The sequence below is a fragment of the Barbatula barbatula genome (assembly GCF_947034865.1).
Source record: "Barbatula barbatula genome assembly, chromosome: 4".
Classification (NCBI taxonomy): domain Eukaryota; kingdom Metazoa; phylum Chordata; class Actinopteri; order Cypriniformes; family Nemacheilidae; genus Barbatula; species Barbatula barbatula.
The window spans coordinates 24,385,276-24,411,902 of NC_136768.1; the positions used below are offsets into that span (position 1 = coordinate 24,385,276).

The 26,627-nt window shown below is 37.2% G+C and overlaps 2 protein-coding genes across 3 annotated transcripts; both read left to right on the plus strand.

Moving 5' to 3' along the window:
- The first annotated feature begins 463 nt into the window (after positions 1 to 463).
- Positions 464 to 11,263, plus strand: slco1d1 (solute carrier organic anion transporter family, member 1D1). The gene is made up of 15 exons (XM_079454889.1): positions 464 to 689; positions 1,518 to 1,571; positions 2,617 to 2,758; positions 3,379 to 3,511; positions 4,027 to 4,151; positions 4,967 to 5,113; positions 5,470 to 5,568; positions 6,344 to 6,595; positions 6,672 to 6,836; positions 7,382 to 7,577; positions 7,664 to 7,829; positions 8,178 to 8,362; positions 9,401 to 9,465; positions 9,549 to 9,666; positions 9,913 to 11,263. Exons 2-15 carry the CDS (start codon positions 1,524 to 1,526, stop codon positions 10,124 to 10,126), a joined length of 2,055 nt encoding a protein of 684 aa, XP_079311015.1. The 5' UTR covers positions 464 to 689; positions 1,518 to 1,523; the 3' UTR covers positions 10,127 to 11,263.
- Positions 11,264 to 18,818: 7,555 nt separating this feature from the next.
- Positions 18,819 to 26,608, plus strand: slco1e1 (solute carrier organic anion transporter family, member 1E1). Of its 2 annotated transcripts, XM_079454887.1 has the most exons (16): positions 18,819 to 18,882; positions 18,983 to 19,050; positions 20,205 to 20,324; positions 20,462 to 20,603; positions 20,942 to 21,074; positions 21,169 to 21,281; positions 21,360 to 21,506; positions 21,628 to 21,726; positions 21,900 to 22,112; positions 22,271 to 22,435; positions 24,054 to 24,249; positions 24,388 to 24,553; positions 24,704 to 24,888; positions 25,505 to 25,566; positions 25,668 to 25,785; positions 25,873 to 26,608. In XM_079454887.1, the coding sequence occupies exons 3-16, from the start codon at positions 20,220 to 20,222 to the stop codon at positions 26,153 to 26,155; spliced, it is 2,127 nt and encodes a 708-aa protein (XP_079311013.1). In that variant the 5' UTR covers positions 18,819 to 18,882; positions 18,983 to 19,050; positions 20,205 to 20,219; the 3' UTR covers positions 26,156 to 26,608. The 2 variants fall into 2 exon arrangements, with proteins under 2 accessions (XP_079311013.1, XP_079311014.1); XM_079454888.1 differs by having other exon boundaries at positions 18,871 to 19,050; positions 25,873 to 26,474.
- The last annotated feature ends 19 nt before the right edge of the window (positions 26,609 to 26,627 follow it).

Genomic DNA, 26,627 nt, shown 5'->3' on the forward strand with positions numbered 1-26,627 from the left:
TATATATATATATATATATAAATATAAAGAAGTGAAATCTCATCATTCTTTCAAATATCAGTTTATTACAGGTTAATAGTAACTTATGCTTTATTTAGAGATCTGTTCATTTTATTATTAATATTACATTATGGTTTTACGAATAATTATTATTTGTACGATTATAAGTAGGATTTTTGTGTAGCATTAATTCAATAGTACTTTATTGGAAATGTTCATTTAGGAAAGATTACTTGCGAAGATACATTCCAGGCATCAGATCTGTACCGCATATGCTGGATCGCACATGCCAGTTGTTTCGCAATTGTATATTTTGAGTATTTGAACTGGAGTAAAAGGTGATTCACAGTAAAGGCATTACATTGAAAGCCCTCGCAGTTCAATGAACCGCACTTTGTTTTTTTAGCGACGGTCTCCCGCGAGCCACCTTTCACTGTGGAGCTCGTCTCTGTTTGTCCAAAGCACACACTGTTATGCCACTGTGTTAGAGCATGTTTATTTGTCTGTTGTGTCGTCTTTAACATTGTGAATCCCCAGCAGAGAAATGATCTGTGACATGATCAGCGAATGGTCATGACTGTTTGGTTACTGATTAGTTGAGATGTTATCACATTGAATGATAGGGCATTACCTGTGAGCAAAGTCCCTTCGTCTTCCATCCATTCCGACGGGAGCAGACAACAGCACAGGTACATTTGAGCTCTCTTCATATTGCACTGTATGAATCTCGTCGTCTAAAATTCTTTTTTTATCGGTTGGTTTCTAACAAACAGGACATCGTATGCATACACTGTGGGGTGAGTTGTCACAATGGGAAGTGCCTATTGTAGACTTGAGCAAAACAGAAATGTTGTAAACCGTAGAGATTTTTTGCAGAGATAATTTACATGTAAAACACAATACATACATTATGAATTTGACAGTGAAGTGCACTCGAGGTGCACATTTTTATCAGCACTGGTATGTGTCTTTCCTTGCGATTGAAACCCACAATCTTTGGTTGCTTATACAATACTTTGCTAAGTTAAAATTCGACTTTAAATGAAATAGAATTTGACTGTTTTGACTGGTGTTTGAAGCCAACATACTAAACCTAAAGCAATTACCTTTTGTGCCTCTTACCTACTGGGATGCAGCTCTTGTGACATCCCTCCCATGTGACAACTAGCCCCAGCTCTCCCTAAAACCTCTTTTCCTTCTGAAAGATCATCAAAGCATGTTAAAAACATTCCCTTACCGCACATTTCATTGTTTAGATTGGTTTGATGATGTTTGTCCACGATTCTAAAACTTTTCTAAACACCCTTCCTCTCGCAGGAAATGTGGTGCAATTTCTGAAACCCTCTCAGCTCCCCCCTCAGGGGTCTTTTCCCCTCATATGATGTTTTCTTATTCCCGTGAACAATGGACCTGTGAAAATGCAGTTTGCTGGACAATAGTGTGATGCTGGACATGATCCTGACGTTGGGACGTTCTGCACTTTTCAATCATCTTTCCTTTGTTTTCTTTGGTTCCAGGGCATCATGAGCGTGGAAAAGAAGGCACGGGAGCCATGCTGCTCCAAACTAAAGGTAACGCTGCAATGCTTTCTGTTGATCCTTCGTGATCAAAGAGCTGTTAACATTTAATCCCATCTGTAGATCATGTCCACCTTTTCTGCCTGATGAGATCTTGTTTCCAGGAGCCCAACGGTATTCGGGGGTGAAAGTTGTGCATTTCATTTATTTAAAAGTGCACATTTCAGTCAACATTTTTCATAGAAGCTCGGAACGATAAAACAGATCAATTGTGTCAAATAACAGTATGTAAACACTTTGTAAATGTCACACATTGGTTTAACATGTTCATTGTTAATGTGACAGGGCAATTGACTAATCCCATTTACCCAAATTGAATTAAAGCAACGGTTACACTGTTTTACGATTGGTTTAAGGCAACAATGGCTAATAAAATTGAAATTCGGTTTTAGAAAAGTTCTAACGTAACTTAGTTTTAGCCAAAAAGGCTATGAAAGTAAAACAGACTGTGGAAACCTTTACTCGCAGCAATACTACACTAAACATTGTTCTTGGTCTTCTGTGAGGTCACTGTTTGGGCAGATGTCAAAGTTGAACTTTAACCAACTAAATGTGTGACTTCTGACCCAGACTATAAACTTTAACTCTGTAATTGTTCATCTTATATAGCGTAGATTATTATATATTATTAAAGTTGATTCGCTAGTTCAATAATAGTAGTTAGATTAATAATTTGATACCATGTTATGTTAATAAACACATAATCTTACAATTAGAATGTATTGTTTATATGGTAATCCACGGCACAGCCATCTTAAATCTAACCTTGGTGCCACACCGAAAAACAAAGGTACTTTTTAGTTTAAGGCTATTACTGTTACTATTTAAATGATTCATACCACATATTAATGCAACATACATAATACGAAATAGAAAATAAATCAATTTGGGCTCTTTTGACCAACCTCAAACACTATAGTAACTGAATACAATGTCCTGCCAGCATCTTCTATGTACTTGTAGCTGAGTATTGATATTTAAAGAATGGATTTTGGTCGCTCAAAAGGTCTACAAAATGCTTTGTGTGTGTCCCCCTCAGATGTTTCTGCTTGCCATGTCCTTTGTGTTCTTTGCCAAAGCATTTCAGGGCAGCTACATGAAGAGCTCCATCACACAGATCGAGAGACGCTTTGACATTCCCAGCTCTCTGATAGGGGTCATTGATGGAAGTTTTGAAATTGGTAAGAAATCAAATAACTTGTTTAAGGCCCGAACGTACAGGAATATGAACAAAGCCCCCAAAGTATTTCAACATCTTCGTAAAGGAATGATGCAATATGATGTATATTTTCAGTTTCATACTTCCGAGGTTTCCGCTGCAAAATTTGACATTCTGACAAAGTCTTTTTGTCTCGTTTTGTAGTACCGCCATCTAGACATTCTTCACTCAAGATGCACTTTCTTGACAAGAAAGGTGACCAAAGATGTCTAATCTCTTTTTAAAGGAGAAAAATATGAGAATGTAGTAAGTTTATGGTACAACAAGCAAATACATCTGTCAACGGGGTGAGAAAAATAAACTTGAATAAGGTACTTGAGAAAAAAAAGGTCAAAGTAAATATCTTCGGTCACTTTTCTTACTATTCAATATTTTTACAAAAAAAGACAAAATGCTTAGTAAGAATGTCATGTTTTGCAGCGATGTGGTTTCTTTCAAATCAACGCATGTGGTTTGATATGTTGTCGCCTCTAAATGAGTTTTGTTTACAAATAACAACAGTCATTACAATGTCATTTTAGGTCCAAATACTTCCCGGGGCAAAGTCCATTTTGATATATTTCTTTACAACTTTTTTTCCAGGGAATCTGCTTGTGATAGCTTTTGTCAGTTACTTCGGTGCCAGGCTTCACAGACCTCGACTTATAGGAATTGGATGTTTAATCATGGCTGTGGGATCCTTTATAACGGCCACGCCACATTTCTTCCAAGGACCGTGAGTTAACGCTGACATGTTTTTCAATGCCCGGCCATTTTCTGAAATACTACTCAATGACCACTCGGGGGTGGGATGTGTTCCCGGACCACATTCTCTGTGGTCTTAGACCTTCTTTCGTGTCAATCAGATTCTGGGGTAGAGATATAGGCCCCAGAGAAAAATATCTACTATCATAGCCTAATGGAGTTATCAGTTATCTAAATGTATTTTCTTATGTGGATACAGAAAAGAACACAAAATAAAGACAGTAGACAGTAGATATTATATAATAGGCATAAATGAGATCTCTTTGAGGTTCTTTTTTAGATTTGTATTGCCTATGGGGCCTGAAACGCACCATGACTGTGACCTTTGTGAAAATGATTAAAAAAATACGTGGTAACCCTTTACAATAATGTTGTATCTAGATAGATTAGCTGACATTAACTAACAATAAACAATACCTTCACTGCGTTTTGTACGTTTATTTCAGAATTCACTAACAAATAAGATGACCGTTGTGTTGCTCACAGGTATGAATATGAGACAACTATTTCACATTCCACCTCCTCCAACGGGACAGAGAGCGCCCTACCTTGCTTAGCCAATGGCACCCTTACTCAAGATGATGAATCTTCCATGGCAGAGAAACAAGCAGGTGAGACACGTGACGATGGGACAGACCTTTGATAATACCACAATACAGATGCTACAGGAAAATGAAACTTATTTTTACACCATTAAGATGTATTATTTTTTGGACAATGAAAACATTAAAGTCATGAAATCCATTGGATGTATAGCAATTCGTTCAAATGGATACTTTACAAATGTACTTAACAAAAATTGCTTAAATCTTCTAAGAATTTAAAAGGATTTTTTCCAATTTAACAGGTTTTGAAGCAAAAGAAACTTTTTTGCATTTACTTTTAGAGCGTTTCTGTATTGTTCATTTAGCCTGTCCACAGTAAACTCAAAAATATGCAAATTCCAGATTGAAAGATGGGGATCTGTTATATTACAAACAATACAAACAATACATCTTAAATTACTACTTGCCTTAAAAAATGCTTAGTTGCAGAATTTTAGTCAATAATTTCTTTCATAATCCCCCAAAAAACATGTAACAGTATACATATGGTCATTTAAGTTTTGTCTTTTAAAAATGACTAAACTGCAACGCTTATAAATCTCAGTTTGACATGTGCAAAGATGATTTTTCTCACCACTCATGCAAATCGCCGTTAGAAATCCTGGGAAACTGAAGCTGCGACAACAAATATCGAAAAATGTTTGGCTTGTAATATGATTTTCCCAACCACAATGCATTGCACACTAAATCGGGCTTCTCCTTTGAGAAACACGTTCCTCTGGAAAGCCTACAGTAAATGCAATCGATACGTTTGTTTTGTCTCGCAAGGAGATTTACTTTCGTTCGTCTGCTCTAGACTCATGTGTGTTGTTGTCTTGCAGAGTGTGAGAAGGCAGCCGGCTCATCCTTGTGGATCTATGTCTTTCTCGGGAACATGCTTCGTGGGATCGGGGAGACCCCTGTCATGCCTCTTGGGTTGTCCTACCTAGATGACTTCTCAAAAGAGGAAAACACTGCTTTTTACTTGGGTACGTTTGATGACGTGCGTCCAATACTACATCAGCAATTCTGCCTATGAACATCCCGGTAGTTACATTGTAACCCCTTAAGACTTTCTTTAGATTCATTTATAATCTTGGATAATAATTATATAGCGCACGGCAATGGCCATCGAGGTGACATGAATATTTAAGCACAGCTTGTGAATCAAATGACATCATCAAACGCTTTTGTTTACTATTTGCCTCCATTTACGTGAATGCATTCGATCGGTCACATAGCCGTGTGCAATTTTAATCGAAAATACAATTCATTTACTTGTTCCTTTCTTTTGTTATGGGTAGGTTTTCTGTGATTTCTCAATGTCTTTCACTTTTTATTTCAGCTTGCATACAGACTGTGGGAATTATAGGGCCCATGTTTGGATTTATGCTGGGTTCGTTCTGTGCCAAGCTTTATGTGGACATAGGATCCGTGGATTCAGGTAAACCTTTTCATCGCACTATTACAAAAGCCTCAAGCTTTTGCATCCGGGTGCTTTTATACTCAATATGAGCACTCCTGGCGTTTATTGAAGACGGTTGAAAGTGCTTGCAGTTCTCGTTGTTTCTATTTACAGTTCGAACTTTCCAGTGGAAATTAAAATGGACGACATGACCGACATCTCACGTTCCTTACATAAAGTTTCCTTGCATAAATCTGATACATGGAAATTTGTCCTGTCATAGTTGCTTAACCAAAATTGTGCAAAAGTTCAGTATTGGTCCTTGAGCCTCATCGATTTACCAGGCCATTTGTACGAATTGCATTTGAAGGTTAACTCTGTGATAACCCTCTGTTTTCCCAAAAGCCTGCAGCCATGGATCTTGTCATATGAGATCTGCAGTCGCTGAAAACATGATTTTATGTGGTTTAATGAATGACGGGGCTTTGTGATAAAGCATGTGTGACACGTTTTCAGCTTAGGTAAAAATGACCTCGCCGTCTATGTAACTGCTAACTGGAAGACGTACAGAGTCCTCAGTGACACAATTACACAAAAGTTTTGTGCGGTTTCAAATGCTCACATATTGTGACGCGTCATGGTAGTCAGACATGTCCACGATGTCATAAACTACACTTACATACAGTACATCAACAAAAGATTACTTTGACGTAATCCAAATGTGGTTTGTAATTTATTGCGTTGAACAGTGACATTCATACAGTTTTAAGACTGACTTGAGTCAACCCTGTGTCCGTGTTTATTTTGACTTTAGATACCATCACTATCAACTATAAAGACTCCCGTTGGGTTGGCGCCTGGTGGCTTGGGTTTCTGATAACTGGTGCGGTCATGCTTCTAGCTGGAATTCCCTTCTGGTTCCTTCCCAAGTCTCTTCCGAAGCAAGGTGAGAGTGAAGCGGAGAAGAAATCAAACGCCCAGGAGGGTGAGCAGGACACCTTCATTCCCGACAACAACAAACAGACCTCCAAACCAGCCGAGGTCTCCATGCGGGATTTGGCTAAAGGTATTTGAGTTCTTTTTATGAGATATACGGTATATGTTTTCGTGATTCTGTCGACTAAGTTCTTGATATTTTCTAGATTTCCTGCCGTCATTGAAGATACTCTTCAGCAACTCCATTTACATCCTTCTCATGTGCACCTCTTTTGTGCAAGTAAATGGTTTTATCGGAATGATCACGTTTAAGCCAAAGTTCATGGAGCAGATCTACGGCCAATCGGCATCAAGAGCCATCTTTCTGATAGGTGGGATTGCATTTATGTTAGTGTCTGTCTGTTGAATAGTGATTTCGGTAACACTTTAGGATAGGGTTCTATTAGTTAACAATTCATTAATGCCTTAGCTAACATGAAATAACGGTAAACAATACTTCAACATACATTAACAAGAAATAATTCACGTAAAAAAAACATATCGTCCATTGTTAGGGTTAATGTTAGTTGATGCATTTACTATACTTAACAAATGCAACCTTATTGTAAAGCGTTACTGTGATTTCCAATTCCTTTCTGTCTGAAAAGGTAGCCTTGCTCTCGTTATCTGTGTAAAAACCTAAATGTGTGTTCTTAACATAACCAATATATCACTTTTCATTATGTATTCATGCCTACATTTTCCAAACACATGAACGTTATATTAAATATATTGGTCAGTTGGGACCATCTCAAAATGTCGACATTGTTACCATGTTTTGGGAGACTTCTAAGAAGCACCTTGTAGTTCCCTACCTTAAGAAATCGGCTTGTAATATCAATCCTAAACTGTCAAAAATCCTCTTTTGTCCTACCAGGCATTATGAATCTACCGGCTGTTGCCTTGGGAATTATCACAGGAGGGTTTGTAATGAAGAGGTTCAAGATAAATGTTTTTGGTGCGGCGAAAATGGCCATTGCTGCCTCCGTCTGTGCGTTTTGTTCTCTGCTTGTACAATATTTCCTGCAGTGTGATAACGCACAAGTGGCTGGACTTACCGTGTCTTATCAGGGGTAACTATATCAGAAATCTTACCAAAATGCCACGTGTTTATCACTCTCTGGCAACTTTAATGGACGCGATGACGTATTTGTGACAGCACTCCACAGGTGACATACCAGCAGAATTCTCTGATCTCTCAGTGTAACACCGGTTGCTCCTGCTCTCTCAAGCACTGGGATCCCATCTGCACCTCCAATGGCATGACCTACGCCTCCCCCTGCCTCGCTGGGTGCCAGACCTCCACCGGGTTTGGCAAGAACATGGTAAGACTGATTTGTGCAGGTGATGGTATTGCTGAAGTGATGCCATATGTGTAGACATGACACTGACCATAAGGTCATTTTTTATGTATTTAGCAAAAAGAAAAGTTGATTCTACTTAAAGAAATTTCTGTGTGTTTTATAAAAATGTTCCCGCTCATGCTGACACAATGCAAAGAACGTTACCGTGGAAAGGTGCCATGATAGAAATATCTGACCCATATAAAGTGTTTCATAGTATTTCATAATTTAACCCCCCAAAAACCTTAAAGATTTCATGCATTCTTCAGCCTTTAATTGTTTATTTTTCTTTGAAAAACTCTCAACTCTCTTTGATCTCACTCTTTGCAGGTTTTCCACAACTGCACATGTATTGGAGAATTGCCTATTACCTACACAAACATGTCGGCAGTGCTGGGCCAATGCCCTCGCAAGGCAGACTGTGACTTCATGTTTAAAATCTACATGGCGGTGACAGTTGTAGGCGCCTTTGTCTCTGCTTGCGGGGCCACGCCAAGCTACATTATTCTGCTCAGGTATTGCATGTACACAACAGTGCAACTACATATATCTATAACATATATACTGTACAAAATATATGGATACATTCTTTCAAAAAAAGTTTGATGTGCATATTACATCATATATAGAGAGAGCATTATCCCTAAGAGATGAACTTGCCTTTGGCGCCACTTGGCGGACATTCGATTTTATACATATCATTTTATTGCACTTGTTATTTTTATATAAAAATATAACAGTGTGCTCATACAAAAATTATGGAATAGCACAAACGTATCTATGGGAATTGTGTATGAGAATATAAAAACTAAAATCAGACCGTTATACTTTAGCATCTCGATCTTTTTAGTTGGAAGCCCCCTTTGTGTGAAGTGCATCACTTTGTGCCCCGCAAATAAAGCCAAATAATCATAAAATTAGAATTTGAATGATAAACATATTCAGTTATACAATGTCGGAATATCAATTCTTTTTCTTGGCGGTCTTATTTTTCTGATGCTCGATAGCGTGAAAATCGATTTATATATTTCATAAAATGGCACAAAATCTGTTGCGCCCTGGTTCTACATTGGGGCCCCCCATTTAAGAACCACGGTTCTAGACAAGACCCAACGGCCACGCTTGGTCATTTATATAATAACGTAAATGATCAAATAAATTCAGCATTTTAAAAAAATGGCAGGAACTGCATCTCAAGAAAAGGTGGGACGGTGACTTTAAGCACATAAGTTGTTCTATTTAAAAATTAAAGTGTAAACTTAATGTGAATGTAATGACCGGCCAAGTCAAAGTCCTGATCCTAATAGAAACTCGCTCCGAGTTAAAGGTCTGTACTTGGGCTAAAATTCTTCCAGGCCGATATGCACGAGTGAGTCACGCCAGATACTAGGTCACGTGTCACACACGTTTCTGCTCCTTTGTGTAAATATAAAATTAGGGTTAGAATATAAATGGACCATATTTTTTAGAACAGGAAATGCCAATATGTAATTTTAGGAACAGAACAGATAATCATGATAAAAATAAATAAATATGCCTGTTTTTTTTCTTAGATCAATAAAACCAGAGCTAAAGTCTTTGGCCCTTGGTATACAGACTTTGATTGTTCGGACTTTGGGTAAGAGGATTTGTGTTGTAATTGTTTTCAACCCTAGCTTGTAAAACAGAAGAATGTTAAGCTAACATGAGAAATGTTTCTAGGTGGCATCCCTCCTCCCATTTATTTCGGAGCCCTGATTGACCGGACGTGTCTCAAATGGGGCTCAAAGCGATGTGGAGGCCAAGGGGCGTGTCGCATTTATGACTCGGTTGCCTTCAGGTCAGTGAAATTACACTGGGGCGGTTGTGAAAACACATGTCTCTTATGACAAAAACACCCTCCAACGCTTTTCTACTTGTGAAAAAGACTTATGATCCTACATCATAAGGAAGCCTTTTAGGAAGCATTTATGAAATTAGATTTTTGAAGTCATTATGTCATAATTGACTATCACACAGAACAACAATATTTTGGGCAAATGAAAGAAAAGGTTAATGAGACGTATTCCTATTTTTTGTTCTACAGAAATACTTTCCTGGGTCTTATTTATGGCCTGTACATTTTGTCCTACCTGTTTTGGGGGGTCCTGTACAACAGACTGTCTCATTATCAAAAGAAACTCGATCTAAAGAACCAATTGAATCAGGAGGACACTGCTGCAGCCATCAACGGTGGTGAAACTGCCCCGTCCGCTAGCCTCAAATGCAGTGAAAATCCTGACCAGGAGACCACTATCTGAAGTTACACTTGCAAAACATCTGGGAAGACAAGTTTGACCAATTGTATGCATTTGTCTGTTTATTATTAGGCATTTAAGATGGTGGACGTGCAAACTTCTTCACTAATGTGTTCCTAGTGTAAGACTAGGAACTAAGATTTCACGTCTTAGGTATCAAAGTATCAATACAAGCAAAACCAAATAGTCCTATATTATAGAAAAAAACATATATTATATGCAACGTTTGTGTGTAAAGAAAACATGTCTTAGTTTGATGTATAGTTCTACAGACCATTGTTACATAGAATTGTAATTATAGTGTCAGGTTATTGTGAAATTCTTAACTCTCAAAATATATTTCTCGCACTTACGTGTTACTAAATTCAAAACAAAGAACAAATATACAAACAAAACAAAACATCCTAAAAACATCATTCACAAACCAGAGCCTTCTGTTGAATCCATTTGTACGATGTTCTATGACCCAGTGAAAGAAGGATGCATTTAAAAGAGCCTTCGAAATGGGATAGCATTCGCTGCGCCGCTGTGTCTAAACTGAGAAGCGTTTACACACGTGTGTGTCTTTGTTTGTGTTTGTGTTCATGCAGCAAACGCCGGACTACAGTCTTATTTTGTGTTTTCATTGTGGATCAAGTAAAAAGTACATCGGAAAGTATTGTTACAATATTCACCTTGCGCATAGCCGTGATTTTTTTACCTCTCTGAAAACATGTACATACAATTTGCGCGGATGTTACAGAATATATCAAATTGAACAGGATGAACCTGTTGGTAAAATGCAATGTAACATTTATTAACATGATCGTGAATCAAATAATAAGCTAGGTTTGTCTTCTGTACTGTAAATGTTCGTATTTGGACGCAGAGACGTACAACCGTAACCCCAAGTAAAGGGACGTAATGTATAGTGATGTCACACCTGTACCTTTTTTTCTAAATGTATCAAAATAATGTTTGTCTGACAACTCACCCTCACTCATCCTCCCGACAGATTCAGGTTACGTATATATCGTCTTGCTTTGTCTTTTTTGTACACATTGCACTGGTTTGTCATTTTCTGTGTCGAATAAAGTCTCACGTCTATGTAAATAATGTACATGTAACACAGTGTCTTAAATAACGTTATTAACGTAAACTAATCATTTCGTCGTTGTTAAATTGCTTTTACCATGCAATCCCACATAACAATTTTGTGTTGGCCCAGCTCCAGCCCACACTAATCCTTTTCCCTCGGCCCACATACAACAATGAATGACGGCCCTAGGGTGGCCCAGATCCAAATTACAGACCACAACCAGATATGGGCCGCAACTGGTCCGAGCCTCAGCCAATTAATAAGCCATAAGTGGCCCTGAACTGGGCCGGAGCAGGATTTATTTCTGGGTGCCGTATCATAGCCAAAAGTAAACCAGATCAATGCCAGCTTTAACCAGAAACCCCACAATTTTGCCATACCTCAGCCCACATTGGCCAAAATCATGTGAACAAATAACTTCCAAGAACTGAATTATGTTTTTTAATAAACATTTTTATTTAACATCTAAAGTGAACACATTCATTGTGTTGAATACAAATTTGTTTAAAAATATATTTTTATGTCAAACGGAAACTTTTAGACTTGAAATGAACAATAATAACTTTACACTTGAAAAATTAAACCAAAGACAGAATAAATGAAAACGTTATAAACCAAAGAGAGACCAAATTAAAATTTATAAACAACATAACACATATCTGCATGTGTGCACATGAAATGAGAAAGTACATAAGTACATAAGCTATTGAGGCTCTAAATGAGAGGCACAGCTATTTATCGTCTCCTTTCTCTTCAGCCGTTCTCTTCTTCCTCCATCTCTATCCGGAGCAAGCTGAAACCATCTCTGGATATGAGCATCTTTTTTCTCACTGCAGCTGAAAGACATACATAATTAGTAAATACAAACATTCATCCCTGCACTGTACCATTAGGTTATGGTTATACAAAAAAAAATTTTTAGTGTGGAAACTATGGTGTAAATAAAATATCTGATAATGCACATTAAGTACACGCAATAAAAGGTGTGACATTTTTTTACCACATCAACTTGTATTATTTAAATACCTACACAATCCCTAATGTACCTTTTTAGATAACAACTAAAATGAACACCATCTATAAACAGCATTATTTTATCTAAAGAAATAAATTAAAGGTATTAATCACCCTCTAGTTGTTCCAAGCATGTATACATTTCTTTTTTCGGTTGAACACACAGAGAGATATTTTGTAGTCAATGTAGTCAAAAGTGCCACAGAACTGTTGAAATATCTTCTTTTGTGTTCAACAGAACCAAAAAATGATTAAAATGTTTTCCCCACTATGATGCTTCAGACCTGTTGGTTGTTAACATTATTCCAAAATATCTCTCTTTTGTGTTCAACCGAACAAAGACATTTATACATGTTTGAAACAACTAGAGAGTGAGTAATTCAGACATAATTTAAATTTTTGGGTGGAGTTACCCTTAAAGTATGGACAACTAACATTTTAAATGTCCATTACAATTTGTGCCCCTCTGTGAAATCTAATTCTGAGAGAATGAGCATCAGTTTGTTTTCAGGCATTCATTTCAATATGATTTAGATCTTTGACATGGCCTTAGTCAATATTAAATGTATCAACATTATATTTTCACATAATGTTATGTACATTATGTTATGATTTTACGTAGAAAACAACTTCTGCTGGGTTCAACTTCTTCAAAGGCAGGGTCACATGTTGTTTTACAATAACAATTTTAAAGGGTTATTGAAATGTATAGACAATGAGCCTTAAAAAAGCTTAGCCTCGTTTTTCTAATGTGCAATTTTAATTACATAAATCAGATCACTACTCATGCTGCACACTAACCAAAAATTATGGACCGTAACTGCAAGCTTTTAAAACTCATCTTTCCATTAATCCCTCTCATATTCAAGTTCTTGGCCAAAGAGTTTGCGATCGGTGCTCTCATCATTCTCCACACAGCGTCTCTGGTGTCTGTCCCGCCTTTCAAAGCCAACATGGATATCTGTGAATAAACATTTTTTCTTTGTTAAAATGTACGTTATAAATTTTATATATTTATTGGTCCAAAAAATGGCAGTTCTCCATACCTAAATTTTACGTCAGGGGAGTTTTGTGAAGTTTGCCTAGGCCAAGCACGCCTCTGTAGGGGAAAAATAAAGATCGTCACTAACATTCATAACAATATTAATATTTCATTAATATTTAGATACCGCTCAAAAATGAAAAAGGGTTGATCTCCCTTGAAATTGTAGAAAACAACTCTTTATTATAAATCATTATAGACGGCAAATTGAGTGTTTTAAACTATATTTTAACTCAACTAAAGATATTTTATTAACCCTTTATACATAAAACAATCCTACATAATTTAAAGAACATTCTGTGAAAATGTTAAATATTGACGAAATAAACCCATGTCATAGAGATGGAATCAAACTTTAAAGCTCATTATCTCAGTACTTGATTTTCATTAACAGTTAAGCCATTCCAGAAAATAATGTTGTGTTTAAGGGTCCCAAATTCGTGCTGTCTTAAAACATAAAGGACATTATAGTGTCACGTTTATATAACTTGCGGACAATTGAGCTGTTAAATTAACAAACATATTTATAATCAGGTGCATTTAGAAAATATTGAATGTGTCCCTTCATGCGAATACATTTTTAAATAAATATTTATCGTGATTAAATTGTATAGGGCCTACAAAATCCCGACAAACTGGTAATACATTATCAAACTATATAGTAAAACAAAGGTTTAACGTATTAAATCAATGAATTCAGTTGTTACAAATGCCCATATGCTGGCTGATTATGTTATGATTTGATAGAAATGCTCATTTATGACAATTGTTACAATTGAAAACAACAGCACCAACCACACTTACCTAAAAACAGCCGTTGAAGAAGAATCCTGAGCGGGAATATAGCTTTCGAATCCAAACTGTCCCGTGAACCTAGCTCACATCAACCAATCAGATGACGCGAGAAGCTGTCGTTACCATGTAAACCGCGCCAAAACAATTAACCAGCCAATGGATGAACTGATCCAGACTTGGTGGGAGGAGTCGGAGTTCTGCGCGGGCACAGAGACTGCGCATTTGATTGCCAACCGCCAACGATCAACCATCGTCTGAGGTAAGCAATGTGTTTTGAGTTTACATAGTTCATTACATTCAAATTTAAAATAAGAACCCACTTGTTGTTTTATACCGTTTTGGGTTTTAAAACGTTCTTGCATTATAATATTGTAATTTATTGTTATGATCGCACACGTCTTTAGTTGTTTAAAACGGCCACATGCAGCATCGATAAAGTGTAAAACACAATTTAAGACCAAACCACCACTGTTTTCCTCGAGGTAGATGCGATGGTGTATTACAGCAAATAGAAAAAAATGACTCAATTGAACGATCTTGTTTTTAAAAGGCCTGTACGGCAATCCTTGTTAGTTTCCAACAGGCTAACGGTATTTCGGTCAGTTTGTAGCAAGAACGCTAACGCTTGTTGCTAAACAAGCTGTTAACGTTAAGCGTTATGAAATGAGTGTTGTTTATAACCAAAAGCAAGTGCACTGTACGCTGGCCAGGCGCTCTCGTACTTACAAATCGTACTTAATTAAAGCAAGGGAGAAGCATATACTTATTCACCATTGTCTCTATTTTGGCAGGTTTTTGTTTGTACCTGAAACTTGGAACAACACATGAGCACATAAATGTAAGTAAAACGTTTATTTGTTAAAAAGCAGCAAAGAGTCTGCAATGAAATAAAAACAAATTTAAATGGAACAGATACAAATGATGTAAACAGTATGTTATATCTAGATCTGAAAGAGTTATTTAAGCGTTCATTAATTAAACTAGTAAATACAACATTTGAGAATGTTAACTGTATATTCACTGTAAATGAACAGGCTGTTATAAACACAGGCAGTGTTTTGCAGAGTTTTGTTGAACTCTTATGATTTCTGAGTTTTGTTGAACTCTCATGATTTCTGACTGTGATTGAATGTATAAAACAGTATTGTTCTAATCATATTTTTAATTGTTACAGGTTGTGTCTGAACATCCCCCTTTATCAGAGGGTTCTGGTGCAGGGAAGCCACGTCCAACACACTGGAGCAGAGACCCAGTCAGAGCTGGAACCCTTGCCAATAGCACCCCTCAGTACATGAGAAGCACTGGTAACACTTTACAATAAGGTGCTATTTGATAAAGGTGTCATTTTGCGGAAATACGTATTTTTCTTTGTCTTTAGTGTGTTATAAGTTGCCCATGCATGTATTAGACACGTAAAATTGCAAAAATGTAAATGTCGGAACAAAATCTGTATTTTATCTAGAAACTCAGCCTGAAAGCCTCGTTTAACCACACCCCGGCGAATCTACGTCACTTCGTAACACGATTTGACTAAAACAGCTCAAATCTATACGCAAGTAAGGTGGGTGGTCTTGTAAATGTCATTGTACCGTCGCTGGTACAACAGCTTCAGAACCTGTTGTTCCGAATATGGTAAGAGTCGTTACGTTTCTGTCACACTCTTGCAGTATTCGACCATTCAATACGCACAAGTGAACTGGCCAATCAAAGCACACCTCACTTTTCAGAGTGATGAGCTATTTAAAATATCTGCGCGTTTCAAAGAGGCGGAGCAAAGTGGAGATAGAACCATGCAGGGTTTGTGGAAAATACTGCATTTTTTAACCTTAAATCGTGTATACACATTGCACATCTAAAGCAAACAATAATATTCGTTTCGCCGGCTTAAATGACCTCTTGAACAATTAGTTAATGCATTACCAAACAACGAAGAATACTTCTACAGCATTTATTAATATTAATTTATGTTGATTTAAGCGTTAACTAATACATTATTAAAATCAAACATTGTCACTGTTCACATAAGTTAATGCACCATTAACTAACATGAACAACTGTATTGACATGAACTAACATCAACAAGTATAAAAACTATATTGTTCATTGTTAGCTAATGTTTGCTAACGCATTTACTAATGTTAACTAATAGCACCTTATTGTAAAGTGTTATCGGAGCACTTTTCCACCGTCGCACCGAATGGTTCTTGTTGCTTAATCGTTCCAATCTGGGCCGATACATACCAGCCGGTACATAAATGGTTTAATTTTCCACCACAGGACTGATAACAGAAATTTTAAGAACTTAAACACAAACGTGTCATGCGCTGCCTTGGTAAAACAAGAGACTGAGCCATAACGGCTCTCCGCGCATTCATTAGCACGATTCAGCACCGTTATAGGACAGTGCTGAAAATTCAGAGAGGAGAACAGTTTTAATTGTAATTGGTCGTGTTGAACCAGGCTCACGTGGAAACATAACTGTAACCGATTCAGAATGTGTTTAGAACGAATTGTTTGATTTTTCTTGCAGGTCTTTTTTTTTCTCTGATACCCAGCTGAAGATATCAAGACCTCAGATGTTGGCCTACAGTTCAGCACACTGACCTCTTTGATGTTCCCTGAAAGACTGACTACTATCATTTCATTAAGCTAAACCGAGCACCTGTGACAGTTTGTGGTGTTTGTATTTGAAAAGTCACACATGTGTATCAGTAAATTGAAGGTTTGGTCATGAGCTGCCTGTTCTATTTTTCTTTCACAACACAACAGTTGACCTTTTACCTTGCAGTTTGTGTTTACATTGTGTGAGCATATTTTTTTGGTTCAATGTTTGTTATTCAAAGTAAAAAATGTAAGTTATTAAACATATTTTTGAGGGTCTATTATTCATTTTTATGTTTATTTCACAAATATACTTATATATTTGCCATTTCTATATTTGCTCCAAAATTAGATTTACATTTATCAGACGCTTTTATCCAAAACGACTTACAAGTAGCTTTTTTTTAACAGTGGCACATTACTGCAGAGCAATCAGGGGTAAGGTGCCTTGCTCAAGGACACTTCACTCATGACCTGCTGGCACTGAGATTCAAACCTTCTGATCACAAGTCCAACGCTCTAACCACAAGGCCACAGCTGACCCTTTTATTTTAGCCATAAAACTAAAAAGTAGAATAAAATATGATAACATAATAAAAAGCATATTTGAATGTTTTCTCATTATTTATATTGTTATCTCATTTTAGAATTAATTGATTATGAAATTAATATTTCACTTCACTGATACATTATTAACCTATTCTGTTACAAAAACCTTAAATATAGCTTAACACACTGCTGCACGCTCATTCTCTGCTGGAAAAACAATAGTACCCCATAACAGAAATTCTTAAGGTTTCCATTAAAATACCATCATGAACCAATAGACTTTTCTATTAAAACCACGATCTATGTAACCTACAAACATAATTAGCATTAAATAGACTAAAACATGTGCAAGGGTTTTGTAAGGCCAGGCTACTTAAAAAAATAGTCTGCCACTTTGAATAGACAGATAAGTTGAGTGCTGTTTTACTTGATATTTCAGTAGAACTGGTTAACCAAATCTGCCTGTAACCTATAGTCAAAATTTACACTGTAAAATATGTATAAATGTAACTGTGCAATAATTGTGAATTACACAATGTCAAATGTGGCCTACAGTCGCTAGACTGATCTGGGCCACAGACCTGCTATCAACAATCGGCCCAACACCTCCATCCACATTCGGCCCAACTATTGTCTGCCGTCATGCATCCAGTGCCATCACTGCCGCACATGGCCCACACTCGGCTGTTGCATGCCAGTGCCGGCTGTGCGCCAGCAGTGCCACTCTGAGGCCACATTCGGGCCGAGTCCGTCTGCTATGTGGGCGCTTTCAGTTGGAAAAGTGGCTCAACTTCGTTGACCGTTAATCGAATTAAGTCTTTTTAATCTTCATTTTAATCCATGTCGATTATGCACCGTTGGATGTGTGGTATCTTGAACGTAAGGTGGGTAAATATGACTCATCTTTGCGAGAATATCTTGGGTCAATGATGAAAATCTCTCCTGAAATTCACGGTCAAGAATGTGTCAGTTGGTCAATATTAATCCTCATCAGTTCTGTTGGGGTAAAGCCGCTTGGAGAAATGGTCGTCAGAACTCACATGCTGTGTTAAATATATTAAGACATTCCCCATACCAGGCTCAGTGTGGGTCACCTGCTGTGTCCGAGAATTCAGTAATAACAGCCGATTCTGCATAATTACAATTTACAATTACAATCAAACCAACTTTAGACACCATTAGTTCATTTATACAGTTCACTGTCATTTTGTGTCCAAAAGTCAAAGTTTGTGGTAACTGACCTGACACATTTACCAAAACTGCGGTTAATATATGACATAATAACCAACTTTGACATCAAAACGTGTATATAAAAGCTTTTATTGGGACAAAAACATTCTCTTTCACTAGCATGTGTCAGGCTGTGGGTGTCCTTCTCAGCTGAAGCGTTGCTGGAATAGAAATGCGGAGCTGCCTTTGTGTGGACTGGCTTTGAGAGTAAAACCCAAGCAGAGAAGACCATTGGGTAGGATATTCCCAATGTCCCGTGTCAGGTGAAGCTCGCTTTGGGACACGATTCGCTTCTCTCGGTCCCATTGTTTTCTCGAAACCCTAGACATTTATTTTCACCTCGCTTAGATGTGTAGCTGTCTCCAGGCATTTCTACGGGGAGGGTTAATCTGAGAGGATTATCAAAGTAACACATGAAACACGGCAGAACGGCTCTTTCCGTTTCAAAAGGTTTGCTATTCTTTAAAGACAGTATGTATCTGTATAACTTCTGTTTGCAAATTTTGTGTTATTGTCTTATTTTCCGCATACAATGCTTTGTCATCTTAAGCAAGTATTGTGAAGATGGGGCAGTAAAACCGAAGCTTATTTTTGCCTGCTGCAAAGTTTGAAATTCAGGTAGGTCAGTTTTAACACATTTAGTTAGAACTGCTTGACTGATCTGACATTTATTTTTTTAATACGAATATATGTAAATACATGCCTCTGAACTCATCGGGAGAGAGAGACGTACTTGCGCTACTTTGTAGATATTAAGCTTTTGTGCGTAGTCCTAAATAACACTTCGCAGGACCTGCAATGAGTTTGCATGGTCGCTCAAGCGCGCAGCTTCGGATGGAACATCGCCCTCCGTCACTTTCAAGTTCCACCGCGCGTTCGCCATCGAGTTCCAAAGGTGGGTGTTCGGGGGAACCGTCGCAGTTCCTCTGCACCTCCCTGGTCGAAAACAACTGTTTTAAGAGTTTATGTTCTGTGTGCAACAGCGAACTAAACACAAAAGGAGATTTTGAGTATGTTATGCATGTTATAGTAAAGCGTGGCTCTTTCCTCCGTATACCATTAAAGTAGGGACCGATGTAATTGGTTCTATAAGGGAGTTTAGTTTACCAAGACATTAAAGTTCATTTTATTATTTACTTATTGGTGTGTTATTCAAAACGTGTGACTTTCGCCCTTCTGCAAAACACAAAAAGTGTTTTGAAAATTGTTAACAACAGTGGTGTCACGATCTGTTCTGTGTTCCCCTGTTATTTTGGACTTTTATGTTACTCCCCGTCCTGTGCCATGTTTTTTAGTCCTTTGTAGTTTTTCGTGTCAATTGTTTCTCCCAGGTGTTCTTTGTCTGGTGTGAGTTGTTGAATGTTTGATCTTCTTCCCTGTGTTTCGGTTGGATTCTTTTAGATTATTTTGTTCTGTTGTTATCATGTACTTTGTCTTTATGTTTAATAAATCTCACTGCATATGGATCCGCTACCTCGCCTGCCTCTGTTACAAATGGCCCCAATTGACTTACATTATATGGACATAAAACCACATTTCTCAAAACATCTTATTTCGTGTTCCACGAAAGAAACAGTCAACACAGAGTAAATAAATGATTATGAATACATTTATTTCGGGGGGAACTGTTCCTAATAATGTTGCTAAGCATCACCTTTTGTTATAGGGACGTATAAAAAGTTATTTAACATCCATTAATAAAGAGAGACAATAACATAAAAAATGACCAGAAATCGAAGAAAAGTCAAAGAAGCTTTTACATTTATTGACAGGATTGTCATTAGAAAATGGCAGAGCCAACTGCAGACGACTGTGGTAAAACGGCCATGCACCAGGGTCTTTGCATTCCAGAAAAAAAGACCCCAAAGGACCCCTGCTGTTCCAAATTAAAGGTATTCCATATATTTGGCAATATTTTTTGCTATTCATTTTAACATCCTCTATGATCGAAGAGGAAGACATTATTTCTATTTACAATTCACTATTCTCCTTTTTCGCTGGTTCCCCTTCTTGTTCACTTTTTATCAAGATTTTCATCGTTGCTCTTTCCTTTGCCTACTTTTCCAAAACTCTGTGTGGAGCCTACATGAAGAGTGCGATCACACAGATTGAGAGGAGATTTGATCTTGGCAGTTCTGTTGTTGGCGTCATCGATGGAGGTTTCGAAATGGGTTTGTATTAATACATTTAAGGCTGTATGTAAATCAACTGTGTAGAGATTTGGACCATGAGGTAATGCATCACCTTATTTCACCAATTTACAACAAAACCTTGTGCTTTTTTAAAATAAAGACAATAAACAGCTGTGTGCTTTCAGCCATCTCAATCTTTACCAATATCTCCCTGAAACGCGTCACTTAAATAAACTGAATCTCCAACAACTCACTTCAAAGACTGGATATTAATTGACAATATCTTAGAAATGTTGCTTTATCAACATAAATTGACAATTTGTGTGTTTGTCTTCATAGGTGTGACTGACCGACTGTTCTCTTATTTATCACTGCAGGTAACTTGCTGTTCATGGCCTTGGTCAGTCATTTTGGGGCGGCACTGCACAGACCTCGGCTTATAGGGATTGCCTGCTTCCTTATGGCCATTGGATCAGCTCTTACTGGACTACCACATTTCTTCATGGGGCGGTGCATAATTGTCACATAAACGTTATCGTTTCTATAGTGAACAATCTGTATAATTTATGACAATATTTAACTCTGTCACGTTTGACTCATACAGGTACAAATATGACACAGTAATACAAGATTTTATCAATAAGACAAGTATAGCTTCTTGTCAAAATCCCATGTCTCAGAGTGATTACATCACGTCTTCAAATGACAATGGAACAGGTAACTGATTTACTAAAGCAGAATAAAACTAAACATTTTGCGCAACATGTTCATGAACGTTGGCTATTTCAACCCTAGAATGTATAAAGGACCCTGGGTCAAGCATGTGGATCTATGTGTTCTTGGGAAATGCTCTCAGAGGAATCGGAGAGTCCCCAGTCACACCTCTCGGCATCTCTTACATTGACGATTTCGCCAAAGCAGAAAATTCTGCCTTTTACATTGGTGAGTGTTTACATCCATTTCTTGCATATTCGCTCTTTTTATCAAATGATCCTATGACGTCCAAAATGTCAAACGGTTTAAACCGTCCCTACATCACATTAAACATTTTCTTGATGTACAGCTTGTCTTCAGACTATCGCATTGCTGGGTCCCATATTTGGGTTCCTTCTGGGCTCCTTTTGTGCCAGACTTTACGTGGATATTGGATTTGTCAATGTTGGTAAGCACAAATGTTCAATACAATTTGTTTTCTTGTGAAGTCTCATAATTCTTCGCACTCTTATTTAGATGTGCTCCTGGGGTCTAATGGCGATTTGCTCAGTATTCTATCACGATAACAGTATTATCCTTTTGCCAAACACTGTTGTTTCCCCCCATGGCCTTTCCCTGCAGACACTGTGAACATCACCTCAAAAGATCCACGCTGGGTAGGTGCTTGGTGGCTTGGCTTCTTTGTGTCAACTGCCTTCTTACTGCTTGCTGGCATCCCTTTCTGGTTCCTGCCTAGATCTTTACCCAAACAAGGGGAGGAGGAGGGAAAGGAAAACTCTAATGGGGATCAGTGCCACACCATGGAGTCAAAGGAACTGGACAGCATTGCAAAAGGTAACTGCGTCCACCTTTTATGCAAATATTGTCATGTATTATCCAAATATGTGACACGAATGGTTAAAGTTAATCCAGACATAACATTTTGCGGTAAACGAATCTTAAATTAATTCATAACAATTGCTTATTTCTTTCTCTCTATTACAACTGTGAAGGATTCCTGCCTTCTCTGAAAAGGCTCCTGAGCACTCCCATATACATTCTGTTGCTCTTTGAGATTGTTCTGAAGTTCAACTCTTTCAGCGGCCTGTTCACCTTCAAAGCCAAATACATGGAGCAACAGTTTGGGCAGTCTACATCAAGAGCAAATTTTCTTATTGGTAAGTTTTTCATGTAAATAATAAACAGCATCTTATTAAAGGACAAGGGTAAAAAGAAGGCTTTTACGTAATATCTACTAACAAACGGTTCATTGTAAAAAAGAAATATGTAAAGAAAACAGCCGCAAAAATTGGGATATATAATACAATTTCCTGTTTTTTCTTGAAAATGTGCTATCTTTTTCTGTAATTTTACAGTTTGTTACCGTATTTTATAAATGTAATCTTGCTATTAAAAATCAGAAATAGTTTGCAAACAACCTGTAGAATAATGGTTTGAAGAATTTATTTTACTGTTATTAATACCCACGAGATAATAACAGAGCAACCTACAATGTAGGAAGAATCTATAGAATGCAAACCCCTATATGTTCTACCATTTACTGCATCATTGTCAACGACATCGATAATTATTATCCATAGAATAAATACTGCCCATGTAGCAACAAAGTAACCTTCAAACAGAATATTTAATTTAATTTTTTTATTTTTTTTATTTATCCTTTATTTAACCAGGAAAAGCCCATTGAGATTAAAAATCTCTTTTACAAGGGAGACCTGGCCAAGATAGGCAGCAGAATTTACAACACATCATTACATACGTACAAGACACAAAAAACAAAAAAAAACATGCAAAATAAAACAAATAAATTAATAGAAAGAACAAAAGAAAGAATTCATAAATTGCTGTCCATTTTACCCCTAGTACCAACTTTTCTGTAATTAAGGACCGTATTTCAAAAATACATAATAAAATCTTTTAAAAAAATTAAAATTCGTATTTTGTTGACATTTTACGTGGAAAATCTGTAAAAAACAACATAATGATTGTGTAAAATATTTTTTATGCAGTGCTTGTCTTTGTTCCTTTTTAAAGAACTAAAAATATTTTAAAACACATTAAAAACATTCAGAAAACTTAAACTATCTAACTAAAATATATTTTAATGTCAATTACATTGTTTTATCTCAAGATGCACACCAGTAATGTTTTCTGAAGGTTTATTTTCAAAAAATGGCTAAAATATCTCAAGATAGGCCTGGGTGATATGCTAAGCCTTGTCTGTGAGACCTGGTCGTAGCTTTATATTTGCAGTTTGCTTTGACTTAAACATATCAATAAAGTATTTAGTTATATTTAAAGTATTTAAAACTGTTGAAAAGCTTAAGAATAGAATGATTCTATCGAACTCATTGATCCTTGTTGGCGGAAGAGAGACACTGTGTGTTACAAATCTTCTAAATGTGAATCTTATCAACGATTTAGAGCAAATGTGTTTACTTTACATTTACTTTTGTCCATTTTATTCAGTTTTATAGGTAGCTACTATTTCATCTTAAAAATACGTGATTCTAAAAACCCTTTAAGGAGCCATACATCGCATCAAAGCAAAATCTTGACTCAACTTCATCTGACGGTTGGGTTGTTAAGACAAACGAGACTATACATGTTCACTTGCAACAAGGATAAACTTTTGTATAAATATTTAGTTTAAATATTAGTTAAAGATTGTCAATAAATCAAACCCAAGAAAATACACCACTCGACATCTAACACACAGCGAAGCGCGTTTGACAGTAATTCAGTAACTGAATCAGAAACACATTATGTCTCCAGGTGTCCTGAACCTGCCTGTGATTGCTGTGGGAATATTTTTGGGCGGTTTAATAATGAAGAAGTACAAGCTGAGCGTGGTGGCCGGGGCCCAGCTCTCTTTAATCACCTCCATCGCCGCTTACCTTCTGCTCCTCCTCCAGTATGGCACAAAGTGTGACAATGTGCGTGTGACCGGGCTCACTGTGTCCTACAATGGGTAAAACGTTTTTACATGTTTGTTAGTTAATACTAGCTTTCAGTTTAGTTGACCACAGCATTGTCTCTCGCCCTTTTCTCCAGTTTGTACTGTTTGGTAAATGAAACGCTGATCCCCAATCCAAAAATTCCTCCCCAGGACTGCAAATATATCATATGATGAACGCTCGCTGGTGTCTCGGTGTAACCAGAACTGTTCCTGCTCTGTAAGTGAATGGAATCCGGTGTGCTCTGACAGCGGCATTACCTACACATCGCCTTGTTTCGCAGGATGTGCCAGCTCCACCGGACAAGGCAAAAACACGGTACCTCATTTTGTGCAAGTATTAAGATGCTCCAAAGCTGTCTTTATAAGGGATTAAAGATGTTATCTCGGTTGCCCCATAAAGTTACGCACACCTTCCAGGAACTCCAGAATAACAGTTGTTTGTCTCTTTTGCCTTTTGTGATCACAGGTTTTCCACAACTGTAGCTGTGTCATCACCCCATCACCAGCAGAGGGCAGTAGGTCTGTATCCCTGGGCCAGTGTCCCCGGGGTCCTGAATGCACTCAGAGTTTCACCTCCTATATGGCAGTATCTGTCTTGAGCTTCTTTATCAGCTCGCTGGGCATAACCCCAGGATTCATGGTCATTATAAGGTCAGTTACTACCTAAATATTTCTCAGACTTTTCCCTCTTTTCTCTGAATTAAAAATATGTTTCATATGCGATATCAATTTATAGTAGCCATATTTTTATCGCGGTTTGATTTTTGTAGATGAATTGATGTATTTTTAAACAATGCTTGTTCAATGCAATGTTTTTGTTTTCCATATTGTAGCAACATTAAATAATTATTCATTAAGAAAATCTTATTTGACTTATTTTTTACTCGCTTATTCATACGTTCTTATAAATAACCGTTTTTAAATATATGTAAAAAAATATGTCAATCTTAGTTGTTTTTACAGTGCATTTACATTTAGTCATTTAGCAGACGCTGTTATCCAAAGTGACTTAAAAATAAGGCAAACAATGGACAATTGTAGGACTTTATGTTGTAAATAAAATCCTTTCCATTTAAATTAATAAAAAAATACTTTTCCATTGAACAAAAATGTATATCTTGGCACAATTAAATTTGTCTCCAAAAGTAATCTCACACAGTAAACAAACAGGATTGGAAACATTTCAGTCAAGCGTTTCCAAACGCTTGACTTGTACTGTTACTGTATATACCTGTACATTTTGTAAATATTGTCATTACATTTTCAGATGCATCACACCTGAGCTGAAGTCACTAGCATTAGGTGTTCAAACACTGATGATGCGAACAGGTATAAAACATCTATCTATTCAGATGTGTTTCTAAGTAGCCGCATACAATATCAGTTCAGGTTTGAAGTTTTCTGGCCTAATGAAAGCCTTTTTTCTGAAGGTGGTATTACTGCACCAGTCTATTTCGGAGCTTTCATCGACTCTACATGTTTGAAATGGGGAATGAAAAAGTGTGAAGGCAGAGGTGCCTGTCGTATGTACGACTCAGATATGTACAGGTATGTGTTCGTAATCATACATCACCGTCCTCATTAGATATGTTTTCAACAGCTCACAACAGAGAAGCCTTGATGTTCTGTTTTCAGAGTCATTTTCTTGGGCTTGTTCACGTGCTTGAATGGCTGCTCCTACTTCTTCACCATCGCTGTCATAGTTCTCCTGAGAAAACAGTTTAGTAAGGACGAGATCAGGGCGCTGCAGCGAACCGCCAGCAAGCGAAGTGAAACCGAGCTTCAGACTCCAAAGATGCGCGTCTCTGATGGATCCCAAACTGACATCAGACCCACAGAAAACCCAACAGGAATAACCAGCACTAAAGAGCAGCTTTCAACTTCTGTTCCTCATTTTGGGACCTCTGTGGTGGGTTAGACCGACCATTGGTTCAATGGAGAATGACCAAGAAAGTCAAGGACGGCAGGCCCCTTGAAATTTCAGTTGGAAAAACATAGGAGTTCCCAAGTCTCTGGATCTTGTAACATAACTGTACAGCACGAACTCAGAACCGAAATCTCAAAATAAAGACATTTGAAAAAAAGTATCGTTAAACCATGAACATACTTGAATACACCTCATTGGTCAGGGTTTTCCTGCCCTAAAATCTCACCGATTGTTGACATGTTTGGCCACATAATAAAAATGTGTGGACCTATAATAAATACCTATATAATAAAATATACACATATACAGCAACCAATGTTTTACAGTGTGTTCTTTCATCTTACCACCTTTAAGCTTATCATTCATATTTCCCTAAAGCAAGTCAAGTCCGACTTAAATCAAATGCATTTCAATAAAATTTCAATAAAAACTTTTCTCGAAACTAATAACTTTGTATTGCTGC